Raw genomic sequence first — 13,049 nt, forward strand, 5'->3', positions numbered from 1 at the left:
GTCCTATTGATGTGTCATGTGAGTAGAAACCAATACAAAGTGGACCAACATCTCTTCAACTATCCTCAAGCCCAAACGTAGGACCATTTCCAACATTAAACCCGGCCCAGAAATGCAACTTCCTCTTTCCTCCTTCATTTCTCTCTCTCTTGAACCTTGTTGAAGCAGACTTGTCGTCAAGTCTTCTTTGATTTCTCTTTCTCGCAATTCCTCACAAATTCTTCCTCACAATCCCAATTCACCTCAAAAGGAAAAATCCCAAGGCTTCTGATTCTTCCTCTTTCTGATTCTATTCTATCAACCTCACTTTTTCACCACCGTCTCAATTCTAAAGACTTCTTTTGCATTTTTACAAAATTTTCATCCATTTTCTCACTTGCAAGCCCCCAGTGATTTTCCCGGAAAAGGGTATCTCTCACTTTCTTGCAAGTGTGTTTTTTTTCATCAAAGGTGTCTGCTTGATCACAATGGAAAGAAGACACGCGTTACTGGCGTTTTTGTTGTTGTCTCTGATCGTGTTTGATGTTTCTGATGCTTCCTTTGTTAAGGACATTAGAAAGTTGGTCTCTTTGGATCCAAAAGATCAAGAAAATCCAACAACAAAGGTGAGTTTGTTTTTCTCCTTTTCTTCATTCTTTTTTTTCTCATTGTTTGGTTCCATTTTTCATTTTCTTTTGCTTACAATGGTTGAATGAAGTTTTCTCCTTTAGGGTTCTCCGCCGCCAGCGTCAAGTGAGAGAAAATCAGATCCAAAAGGTGGTGATGAAACAAAAGTAAAGAAAGACATTCCACCTTCCACTAGTAATAATGATACCACCCCAGTTCCACAACCACAACCTTCACACAAGGTGGAGAGTGAGAATGGTACTAAAAAGGAGACCACTGATGCACCACCACCTCCTGTAAATGCACCACCACCTCCTCCTGCAAGTGCACCACCTCCTCCTCATCCTGGAAGTGCACCACCTCCAGTGCCCAAAAAAACTGATGATGGTGGCAAGGTTCAGGAAAAAGAGAAGGGAAAAAGTGGGGGGATAGGTTTATCACAATCTTCCACCAATGACACTTGTGAAGGGCTTAATTTCTGCACAGACGAGGGGGACATGACTGCTTGCATTTCGATAACTGGTAATCAGCCTTGCTTTTGGTCATTTCATTATGTCCCATTAATGAATTGTTTAGTTGTTTGTGTTTATCTTTACTACTGTAATGCGAGTGTTTTTGGTGGTTCCTTGTGCTGGCTAGTCACTCTTAGTGCATGTTTGGATACACGTGAAACTTCACGATGAAGTTAAAATCATGATGGACAACCCTAAAAGTGAAGGGAAGTTGCTTCTGTCGATCGTGATCTTAGGTCATCGTGGTTTTCCACAAAGTATCCAAACATGCAGTTCGTAGAAGGATATATATCTTAAATGGAAAAAGTGCTGATATAGACATCAAGGAGAAATTGCTTCTATGGAAATGTTGGCTCAGTTCAGAAAGACTATATTTAAATTTTAAATGTTTAGTCTTTGGATGGTCTGGAATTCTAGTTAGATGGTTTTCACCGAATCAACAGTGTTATGGTAACTGAATGTTCCAATTTAGATTATACCCTGAAAATTAAATGTGGTTGGAAAGTGGTTGCTGCTAAATAAGTTACTTACCATATGCATGGTAATCAAAATCGTGATCATAAAGATCGCACGATATTAATGGCCTGGGCGATCCCGATCCTGCTCTAGAATCCGAGCTGGTGAAATCACTTAGGATCGTAGTGTTTACTTCTAAAGTTAATGGGGTCGTGCGATCTCACTGTGCCGGACCAAAAAGGTGATTCAGCTACATAGCCTATGACCTGATTGCTGAAACCTGAAACCATGTTCCCCTCAATCGTAAATGATAGTTTCAACCAATGCTTCTCTCATAGTCATTTGAACTCTATTTTGTGCATTTCTTTCATTTGGAACCCTTCCTTCCATTGTTTCTTTTCCCCGCCTGTGTTTCTTATCTATTCCGTAGCATCAACACAATCTCCGCTGGTGCAAAATGCTATTTTCTTCGCTGGTGCTTAGTTTTCTGGGATTTGGTTTGGAGCTTGGTTTGCTGCTTTCCTCTTCCTCTGTTCTTTGTTTCGTGTTCATCGCACTATTTCATTGATGTTTGGTGCTCTATTTGGTTTTCTGGTTTTCTATTTTGCTGCTGCACTTCAAAGGTCTTCAAAAGATGTTGTTAATTTGCAGCTTACATGTTGTAGATGAGCTTATGAGTTTTGAATTCAAGTTTAATTATTTTTGTGATTTAAAGGTTTTTCTTCTTATTTTTGCTCCTATATATATGCGCGCACACAGAGATTATATACAAGAAATTTTTAAGTTATCACAATTTACGATTTTCACTCCCTTCCCAATCCTAGATAGAATTCCAATTTCGACTACCTTGACCATATGACAAAACTAGAGATGGAAAGATAACTCTTGAGCGCAGTTTTTGGTAGAGACTAGACATTTTGGGATTTTGGTGCGCGCAATGTGAGTGTTGCTGGCAGAGTTGTGGGATTTTGGTGTACGCTATTTTTTATCTTTAACGCATGAAAAAACAAGAAAATGGAAAGTTCAACAGTTGTTTCCTCCCTTTCTAGGTCAATTTTCATAAAAGAACAATCTCATTTAGAAGTGCAGCTGGAGAAAATTCTTGAAAATGACTTTGTTTCAAATTTTTCACTGATTCAGAATTTTATTGTCTTATTATTATGTTTTCATTGGCTTTGACCGGTGTGTGTAGTTGAATAATTTGGATTCTTATGGCTGTGTTTGGCCAGGTTTAAATCTAATTTCTTAAAATGTTAAATTGAATCAGTGAATCAGTTCTAAATAGTTCTTAGTTTGTCTAGAATTTGTTTTTGTATTATTAAGTAAATCCAAATGACCTTTCCCCCCATTGAAACTTTGAAGAAGTAAAAAGATAGAAAGGGAAAGAGAATTAAGGGAGCTTATTATTATATAAATAAAACTGTGCAATATTTCATTTGAACTAGTTTTGACATAGAAGCTAACCATGTATGATTAATAACTGGTTTTTAATTGCTCGAGACAATATTTCAAAACCGGCCCAGTTGTTTATAGATTTTGTTTTTTTAAGGTACCTTTCCCCCAACCTTAGGTAGTCCCAACTCCCAATTGCTTGTATTGCAGTGATTCATCTATTAGTTGTAACATTTCAGATCATGCACTGTGTAATTAAGCTTAAGTAAATTATATTACCCTGGTAAAAGAAATGAAAGAAAGAATGACTTTATTCAAGAAAGAAACAATGTTCAGACCAATATAAGTTCAGACTGAACAAGTTGAATACCGGAAGATGGACTAACTCAGAGCGGTTCGAGAAGCTCTGCTTCTCTCCTGGTCCTTCTGTTAACCCAAAAGTCCCCTTACTCCCCCTCTTCCTTAGTACCAACAGGGACCCTCATAATTCATAACTACCTCTAACAGCCTCTCTAATCACTTGTAGCTGACTCTATTTACAATTCGGCTTGGTTATCCCCAGGCCCAGTCTTTTGCTTTCTACTATATACCCTTCGAATAATGGGCGTGCTACCAAATTACAAGAAAGGAATTCCTAGTATCTCCCCTTTAAGAAATACTCTTGTTTTTTTTCAACCAATAATTCCTTTTAAATAGTGGACCTTGTTCAGGATTAGTGGGTGTTACAACTTAAGAGTGAGAGAGAATGTGAAAGAATCTAAAAGAAAGTGAGAGAAAATGTTCAGATAGATTTTTCGGTGATCTGTAATGGACTAATGGTAAATGCAACCGAATGAGTTGAATTGTTAACATTGTTTATTGATACATTTTCAATCCGTTTGGAAGAGCTTATTGGAGCTTACTTGTAGCATAAAGGCTTATGTAAATAGTTTATGACCTACCTATAAGCTGGTTTGGCTTATTTTCATAATTGTGCAGATTAGGTAATTAATAAGAACTTATGCTTACTATAACCTATTTTAAGTTTATTTCAATAAATTTTTCATATTATCTTATAAGCGCTTATTTACATAAGCGTTTAATTAAGTTGTTTACCCAAACTCACCTTTTATAGCCAGAGATCTAACCTGAGCAATTAACTAATTTGTGGCTATAACAACAGCTGAACGGAAAAGTAACTAGCACATGCTTAGTTACTCTAATAGAGAATTACTATGATCCTTTTCCCCTTGGCTTAAGAAATAATTGCTTATGAGATGAAGACTGAACTACTGCATGGGCTTGCTTCTAGTTCAAGCTGCTGAACTAGTCAATGTGATCTAGCTTTCATTTAAAACTATGACAGTTTGGGGGTGTGGATTTATGGGTTTTGGTCCTTGACCAACATGTGAAGAAACAAAGCAAACAATGTGTGTACCCTTTAAGAGATTCCTGTGGTACCCTTTATTTATGAGGTTACTGTTACTTTAGCTAAATTGACACATAAATCCAAAATGTTACTGCATTTATACTTCAAGGAAGTGGGACATTTGGAGAAAGATTAACCACTAGTTGTTGGTGTGTGTACCAGTTACCCTACCAACAGGAAGGGTACCAGAAAACCTCGTTATTTATTTTTAAAAAGTTTATAGCTGGAAGTTTTTTAGTTATGTAGTATTACTTGTATTCACAAAAGTCAAGAATATGAATTCATCTCTATTTTTATTCCTTGCAAAAACCACCAGATCCCAAATACTTGGTTGTTCTTCTTCAAAATAGAGGAGATGGTACCATCAAAGTGCAGCTTCGAAGTGATTTTGAAAGTAACCTTGGAGGTGTAGAAGTTGACAAACATAAAACAGAAAAGGTATGTTATTTTTTCCTAAGCTGACATTTTTTATTTTAATTGATAGATTTTATTTATAGTTTATGTATCTTGGTACTCTTTTCTTCTTCATACCCCTTGCCCTTCAAACTGAAGCAAAAGCCTCGAACATGTACTGCTTCACAGGGTAATCAGGGTTAGTAGCTAGTTAGTTAAGAAGTGTTATAGTTTGTTAGTTAGAGGGAGTTTAGCTAGTTATGAAAGGGAGTATTATAAATAAGAGATAGTTAGTGAAGTCTATCATTTCTTTTGATCATTTTGGATTGGGGTTTAGGGAGAGGTGCTGAGCTGAGACTCTTGGTTTACTCAACAACTTCGTAATTCGGTTCTTGAATAATATTAGTATTTCTTCTTATTCTTGGCTGTGTTTTATCATTGGTATCAACAATGATAATTCTGTGTTTTATCATTGGTATCAACAATAACTCTTGGTTTACTCAACAACTTCGTATTTCTTATAATAATTTAAAGATGGATTTCGGGAGTCCCTCTCTTGATGAGACATTGTGTCTTCAAAGGTGAATTTGTTGCCAGAGAAGAGTGATGCCCTTAAGTTGCAGAAAACTTGTGGGTAATTCAATGGCGGTGATATGGAGGAAGAAGAGTTTGTCCATGAAGAGGAAGAAGTCTTCAAATACAAGTACAACAGAGCATTGGGTCAGGGGCAAGTGGCCTCCGCTGAAGCCGCCATATTCCAGAGCAAGTTCTATGGCCGTAATCGTGAAGTCATCCAGCAAGGTAGTCAAACGACTCCCTACAGAAGCGCCAGATCGAGCAGCTTGTGTGGTAAATAATACAGTACAGACAGAGCCAAGAACAATGATGGTCATTGTGAATCGGGCGACCATGGCGAAAAGAAAGGAGGAAGAAGCAGAGATGAGTCTTCTTCTGAGTTGTAGGGGGGTGTGGCGAGCCCACTTCCACTGCCACAACCGCGGGACCAAGGCATGTCTGCAAAGGGCCAGACCCGCTGGGGGCAAGTTTACGCCGACTGCATAGACCAAGATCTTCAGAGTTGAATCTTAGAGTAACAAATTGGTTTTCTGAATTCTGGAGGCATTGAAGCTTTTACACGCTTAGAGCCTTTCACGTGAGAGGGAGGCTATAGTCAAAGTGCACCGTGGTCAGAGACTCAGTAGGTTTCAAAGCCGTTGTCATATCACACAGCTATTTAAATTTTAGCGAGTTTTTCTCGAGCGGTGTTGGGTATCGATGGAATGGATGTATGAAATCCGAACCCACCTGAAATAATCCGCTTCTAACTCATTCTCCTCGCTCGAAAAATCTGAGTACCCGATTTAATCCCCCAATTACCATTTTAACACTGCGGGGTTTGAGTGGGTCACGAAATATTGATCACCCCTAGTTGAACCACTGGAATTAGGGGTGTGCATGGTCATCAGCACATCTACGGTGGTGAGGTCTAGAGAGGAGATGGTTGCAATGTCGAAATTCTACATCAGCAATGTTTATGAGAATTGGGATTTTAAAGGTACTCTACTGCTGTTCCTAATGAGTTGGAATTCAGAATCTGGGATTTTAAAATTACTGAGATCAACTGGCTGAGGTGGGGACATGATTAGATTTGGAGGCTTTCCCTTGTCAGTTTCACATGTTGGGAGATTTTTCAGTTGTAATAACCTTATGAATCAATGTCATTTGAGAAGACGTCCAATTAGCATTTTACTCCTCATTTTTATGGCCTTATTAAGGTGATAAAAAGCTTGGGTTGGGGGGGAGTTTGAAACTGGTTCTGGTTATGAAAATGGTTTGGGGAATATTAGCTTGGGGGGTCTTACTTACGAAGATTCTACTAGCTTGCTACTTCAAAGTTTAAGGGACCTTGGAAAAATTTATCCCAGATGTTCAGGGGATTGGCCCAACACATCATACATAGCTTAACTTCACAATAAAAACTGAGTATAGCTTGGAATTGTACCCAGTTCCAGAACTTCGAACCCATTGGCAATCAAGTGCTATGTCATTTCAACTTAATGTTTCTGCTGAATTAGATGCTGGGGTTCTCAAGGTGCTGAGTTCAATGGTTTGACTTGGAGGTAAGAACTGAATTCGAGGCATCAGCATGTTTGTGACAGTTGGATCTTCCACCAACTTGGGTTGGGTCACATGGAAGAGGATTGATTTTTAGTTATGACTCAACTACTGGTCGACTTGAGAACTTGGGGGCTCATTATAAGTTTGGTGCGAGGGAATACTACAGCCTTCTATTCAAATCATGATTAGAAGATGAACTAATACATGAATTGACAATTCCCAAATATATGGGGTTGAGGGTTGGCTAAAGAAACTCAGTTGGCAGACAAATTGATGTATTTCTCCAACAAAGGGACCTTGGCAGAATGTATTTTAGAAGCTCAGGGGAGATGCCTACCAATTCATTCATAGCTTGGTTTTTATTCTTTAAGCAGTGGGATCCAGGTGGAAGCTGTGATTATCACCTTTGGGTCTTTGGAATAGCTGTTCAATTCTGTAGCTTGTATTCAATCCTTCACCTTGAGGACAAGGTGAATGTTTAGGGGGGGGGGGGGGGGAGTTTTTGATAGTCTGGTATAAAGCTAAACACAAAACACACCCTATTCAATGATGGAAAGGGTCTTTAGCAAGCAAATTGTGTTGAAGTATCACATAAATCTCGTCGTCCAATCCCATATAAAATTGATGGAGTTTTTCTTCTTCCAGGTGCTTCTCTAGTTACGTAGCAACACCACACTTGCAACCTCTACATAGGATGCCACCATGGTCATACCATCCTGCATGTACTCTGCTAACTCTGATTGCAGTTTCTGTATACGATGCCTTTGTGGGCAAGGTAGGCTCAACGGTGCTCAAAATCCATGATATCTACATGGATTGTACAGTCTACAAATCCTATGTTTCAACACAAAAACCTATGTTTCAATTGAAAAACAGCCATTTTTTGTTTCCCATCTGGCCCACTTGCTTGCCGGCACTGTTTCCGGCCAACCCTGGCATTTTTTGACACCCACTGCTCGCCAACATCTAGCTCTAGTGTTGACACTGTTTTCTACCCTCCTTTGTTCTCTCTGTTCACTGTCTATTTTTTCGTGTTGTTTTCTTCCTTCACAGTTCACAGCCACCTAACTTTGATCTAACACGGTGCTTACTTCTTTCCCTTATGCGCCTTGACTTTAGTTGTTATTGACTGTATATTATAATTATGCCTAATTATGTCTTAGACTGATGGGGTGATTGTGTTTAAGAATTAAGACTGAGTTTTGATACTAATTACGAATGTTTATTCAAATTTGGCATTTTTAAGCATCTATATTTGTTTAGTATAATTATTTAATTTATATCAATGATCTTCAGTATAGCTGCCATCCTGCTATAGCTTTTTGGGTAGTGCAAGGGCCGATATTTGTGTAAAAAGCAATTTTCTCCTATTGTTCAAGTTTTTGTAGTGTATCGTGTGCTAGAGACTTGATTTACTAGCTTCATGAGAAATACATTGATGACTTTAAGTTCTTTGCTGGAGTCTTGATTGTATGTTGGATTTGCAATTGGCTCACTGCTTTTGCACTCTCGTTTTCCAGGTCAATATCACTCGAAGTAGCAGCCAAAGTACCCAACTGACTTTAAATGCTGGGAAAGGGGATTGCGTGCTTCACATGGCTACTCATGTACCTGAAGGAAGTTTCGTTCTGCGTCTTCCTTCTTACGACAAGATCTTAACACCAGTAAACGGCGCCTATTTCCTCATATTCACAGTACTGGTCTTTGGAGGGATATGGGCATGTTGCATGTTCAGGAAGAAGCGACCCGATGAGATCCCGTATCAAGAGCTTGAAATGGCACTGCCGGTGTCTGCTTCAGCTACCAATGTGGAATCTGCTGAAGGTTGGGATCAGGGATGGGATGATGATTGGGATGACAACGTGGCGGTGAAGTCACCGGGAGCAGTGCGTGGCATCTCGGCAAATGGCCTTACTTCTAGATCTGCAAACAAAGATGGATGGGATAATAACTGGGATGAATAGTTAATCAGCAGGCAATATAAATTATAAAGGAAGAAGGATTTTAACCTCAAAGGTTAGGGGAACAATTTAGAAGGGATGTGACAAATGTGCTGTGGTGAGCAAGGGACAACAAAAAACGATGAGACTAGTGTAATAGTTTTAGCACATTGGATTGTTTATTTTGGCCTTGTAATAGTGAATGCCCTGGCTCAAAAGGGAAACTGTAAATGAAATATAGGAAGTAAAAGTAAAGTTTTGGGCTTTATCAAATCAATATACATACTATTCGTGCTACCAAAAAAAATGAAAACCATTTTGAATTTTGATATTTTGAGGCTGTTCTATCTTTGTACCTTGTGAGATATGTTGAAGTCCACATTTTTATTGTTGAAGTCCATATTGTATGGGAAACAGATCAACAAAGAGATCCGAGATATAGCTGGTTTTGCTATTACTACCTCTGCAATAATAATAGGAGGCTTTTAGGATCTTTTTTTTGTGTTCTACCACCTGATCATCCCTGGTAACAAATACTTTCTCAGAAATCGAACTTGTGTTCTACCTTTACATGGTCTTGTGCTTACACTTGAATAGCATAACATCTTATTAGTTTTAGGATCATTTGATACTGTTTATGGTATGAGTAATGTTCAAAGAAATTTTTAATAGGCTTAATTGCATTTTTAATTTCTGTCATGGTTGATGTGGGATTTTGGCTCCCCAGTAATTTTTTTAGCAAATTCAGCCCCTCAAGTTTAATAACAATTAAGTCACCTATTCACTTTTATTTTACTTAAAAATATCAAGTTGTTATTCTCAAAGTGAAATTTTATAAACTGATTTCATTGAATCATTATAAACCTTTATTTCACTAAAACTCACTAGCAATTTTATTAAATTTCACATAATTTTTTTTTTAAAAAAAGTTTCTATTCTCTAAACCCTTATTTCATTATTTTCCACCTGTAACAAAAAAAAACCCTTATTTCATATATTATAAAATCCTTTTAATTTTATGCAATTTTCAATATTTTTTACTTTTGGACTTTCAAATTTATGGTATATCCCAAATTTTTCATAAACCCTAAATATTTGTATAGGAAATGAAGATTCGAAGTTTTTTTGGTATATAAAAGTTGACAGAGAGAACAAATTTGTTTTTTTTTTAAGTATGGGGACTTAGTAAGCTAAAAAACTAGGGGGACTAAATCACACAAAGTCTAAATTAGAAGACCAAAATTCAATTAAGTCTACTTAATACTAGGTCTAGAAAATTGAAAGATGGTGAAACCAATGAAAAAAAACAGAAAAAGAAAAGAAAAACTATATGATATAAAATTTCCCACCTCAAGTGATTGCGTTTCAATGATGATAAAAGAACTTAAAATTCAATGAGAATCCTAGTTTTGGACTAATAAAATTACTTCAAATTAAATTACACTTATAGTAGGAAACACCAAAACAAGAAATTTACGAAAGGGAATTTGTTTACGTGTACTAAACTGAAGAGACTGAGATAGACCTAGCATGACTTAAACGCTAATTCCTCATAATACCAAAGTGAGCATACGCTCTACATTTACTACGTTGCCTTAGACAGAGGCGTTCATTACATACTAAAGTCACATTAATCCCTTCCGAATATTTTACCTCAATCACGACATGGTGTGATCTTCAAAAGCTCTCGAATGGACCTTTCTCGAAAAGGGACTAATATATAGATAGTCTTTTGATCCGACTTCACGCGAGCTGATCCAAGCTATCAGCTAGGTCGGGCAGCTAGGAATACAATATATTTTTCAAATAGTTTATCTTAAATTAAAGTCCATGGCCATGTTCCAATGCTCGAGATTTTGCTGATCCATGAGTGGTTTTTTTTAATAGACAGCAGGGTATCATATACTATTTGAATATTTTTGGTCAATAACCTATTTGAAATTTAAAAGCCTATGCATGTGTGTCACTAATGGGCTCTTTTTCCTCTCACCTACGCGTGCGGAAGGCAAAAGTCATAGACACTCAATAAATTATTATTGTGGTTCCTCCCATACAGTAATATACTCTTCTTCCAGGCCAAGAGTGGCATTGTTCAAATTTTGGTGCACAAGGTTCCACTTTCCATCATCTCGCCCTCTACATGCTCATTGAGGCTACAGGTTTAGTGTCATTGTGTCTCCACAAAGTAAATCAAAAGGTTGTAGTGCTTGGATGGGAATGTGGGATCAAACATTATTTTATATTTTTATTGGACCCATTTCAATTGATTACCTTCAGAGATAGCAATCTTCTGTATCAAACTTCAGGTTAATCATTTTTCTTGTCTTGATGAGTTAATATTACTCCTCCTGTCTCATAATAAATATCATTTGAAGGTTAAACTAATGCACACATCTTTAAGGATTAGCTATACTAATTTTTAAGAAAAAATAAATTCTTCTAACTAAATTAAAATACCTTATACTAAAAATGTTTGTAGAGTTTAGTTGAGTTGACTATCAATAACCCTACCACCGGCACTTAAATTGCTATTACAGTAGTAGTTGAGTGAGAGATATTAATTTGAGGGTATTATTAGGGAAAAAAATTAATACTTTAGTTTTCTAAAATCTATATATATATATATATGTAAAGCACACTTGAGTTTTGCATTAAATACATAAGCAAAACACAAGTGTTGCATTGTATTAAAAGCATCTATATATATATGTAAAGCACACTTGAGTTTTGCATTAAATACATAAGCAAAACACAAGTGTTGCATTGTATTAAAAGCATAGTATTAAATAATAAAATTTTCTTTATAATAAATATATTAAACAATAAAATAAAAAACTGAAAAAATCATATTATCAAAAACTATTCAGCTACTTACATTAAATAATAACATTCAAAAACTTCAAATTTGCTTGAGTTTTACATTTCTAAAATATTAAAAACAAAATTATAATATAAAATACTTTCAACAAAAAAGTTAATGATAAAATAATATTTATTAAAAAATAATTTAGGTAAAATAGTTTTAAAATTAAAATATTTCTATTTATATGTAAATGAGTCTTCAGTATACATTAAATCCATGAGACCATAAAACTCTCATACATTTGTATTAAAATACATTAAGAAACAATAATTTTTCTTTGTAAAAAATATATTAAAAATTGAAGAAAAAAAATTATTGTCAAAAACTATTCAACTTCTTACATTAATAACAACATTCATCAACTTAAAATTGACTTAAAAAAAACTGAAATTGTCTTAAGTTTTTCATTTGACAAATATTAAAAGTTAAAATGAGTTAATAATCAAATAATATTTTTAAATAAATAATTTTAGATAAAGTTTTACAAAATTAAAAAATGCCACTAAAAGCTATTTAATATTAAATATAACATATATGTGAATTATCGAAAAAAATATTAAAATATATCATGAGTAAAAATTACTCGAGGAAGCATAATAGAGAAAAATAATAATGTTCAAAGTTGTGTAAATTTTTGTTGTGGAAGAGCTATCCACTTAATGTGATCGTAGAGCCTCGAATGATGACTCTCATAGCTATCATTTGTGAGGAAACATTTAGAAACCAAATAAGTTGAATAAATTCAAATTCACTAGATAATATTTTACGTTATTTAAGTTATAAATTATAATAATTCAAAAAGTTTAAATTAATTTTTATTCTTGGTCTTGACAGGTCCCAACAAATATTGACTTTTCCGGTGAAAAGTATAAAAAATAATATTAAAACTTATTTCCTGATTTTTTAGAAAGTAGAAATATATTCATTATAAGTGAGGGAATTAACAAGATACACAACTCTCCTCAAAGGGATAAAAAAAATGGCAAAGCGAGATAGTAACCATCCCCAAAGCCTAAGATTACTAACCCAAAGAACAACGAAAAAAACTTATTTTATGATATTTTTTTGTTACAATTTTATGATATTAAACACTTATTACTTAACCTTTTTTCCTAAATTTAAATATTTCAAATTAATTTAAATAATTTTTCATATTATAAATTTATAAATTGTTTTTATACTAATAATAAAATATCAATAATTAGATTTGAGTATTATTAATTATTTTCACACAAAAAAACTCTAATTATATTTATTGAAATTTCTTAACACAAATTTACTATATTTTTAATGAAAAACAATTTTAATTTAATTTAATTACAATAATTTATATATAATTTTAAAAAATATTGTAAGTAAGC

General features: G+C 35.1%; 1 protein-coding gene across 1 annotated transcript; it reads left to right on the plus strand.

Annotated features, from left to right (window-relative positions):
* The first annotated feature begins 109 nt into the window (after positions 1–109).
* On the plus strand, positions 110–9,156 carry LOC130728082 (uncharacterized). The gene is made up of 4 exons (XM_057579421.1): positions 110–605; positions 711–1,128; positions 4,691–4,812; positions 8,406–9,156. Exons 1-4 carry the CDS (start codon positions 468–470, stop codon positions 8,847–8,849), a joined length of 1,122 nt encoding a protein of 373 aa, XP_057435404.1. The 5' UTR covers positions 110–467; the 3' UTR covers positions 8,850–9,156.
* Positions 9,157–13,049: the final 3,893 nt, after the last annotated feature.

This window comes from Lotus japonicus, chromosome 1 (assembly GCF_012489685.1).
Source record: "Lotus japonicus ecotype B-129 chromosome 1, LjGifu_v1.2".
In the NCBI taxonomy this organism is placed as follows: Eukaryota; Viridiplantae; Streptophyta; class Magnoliopsida; order Fabales; family Fabaceae; genus Lotus; species Lotus japonicus.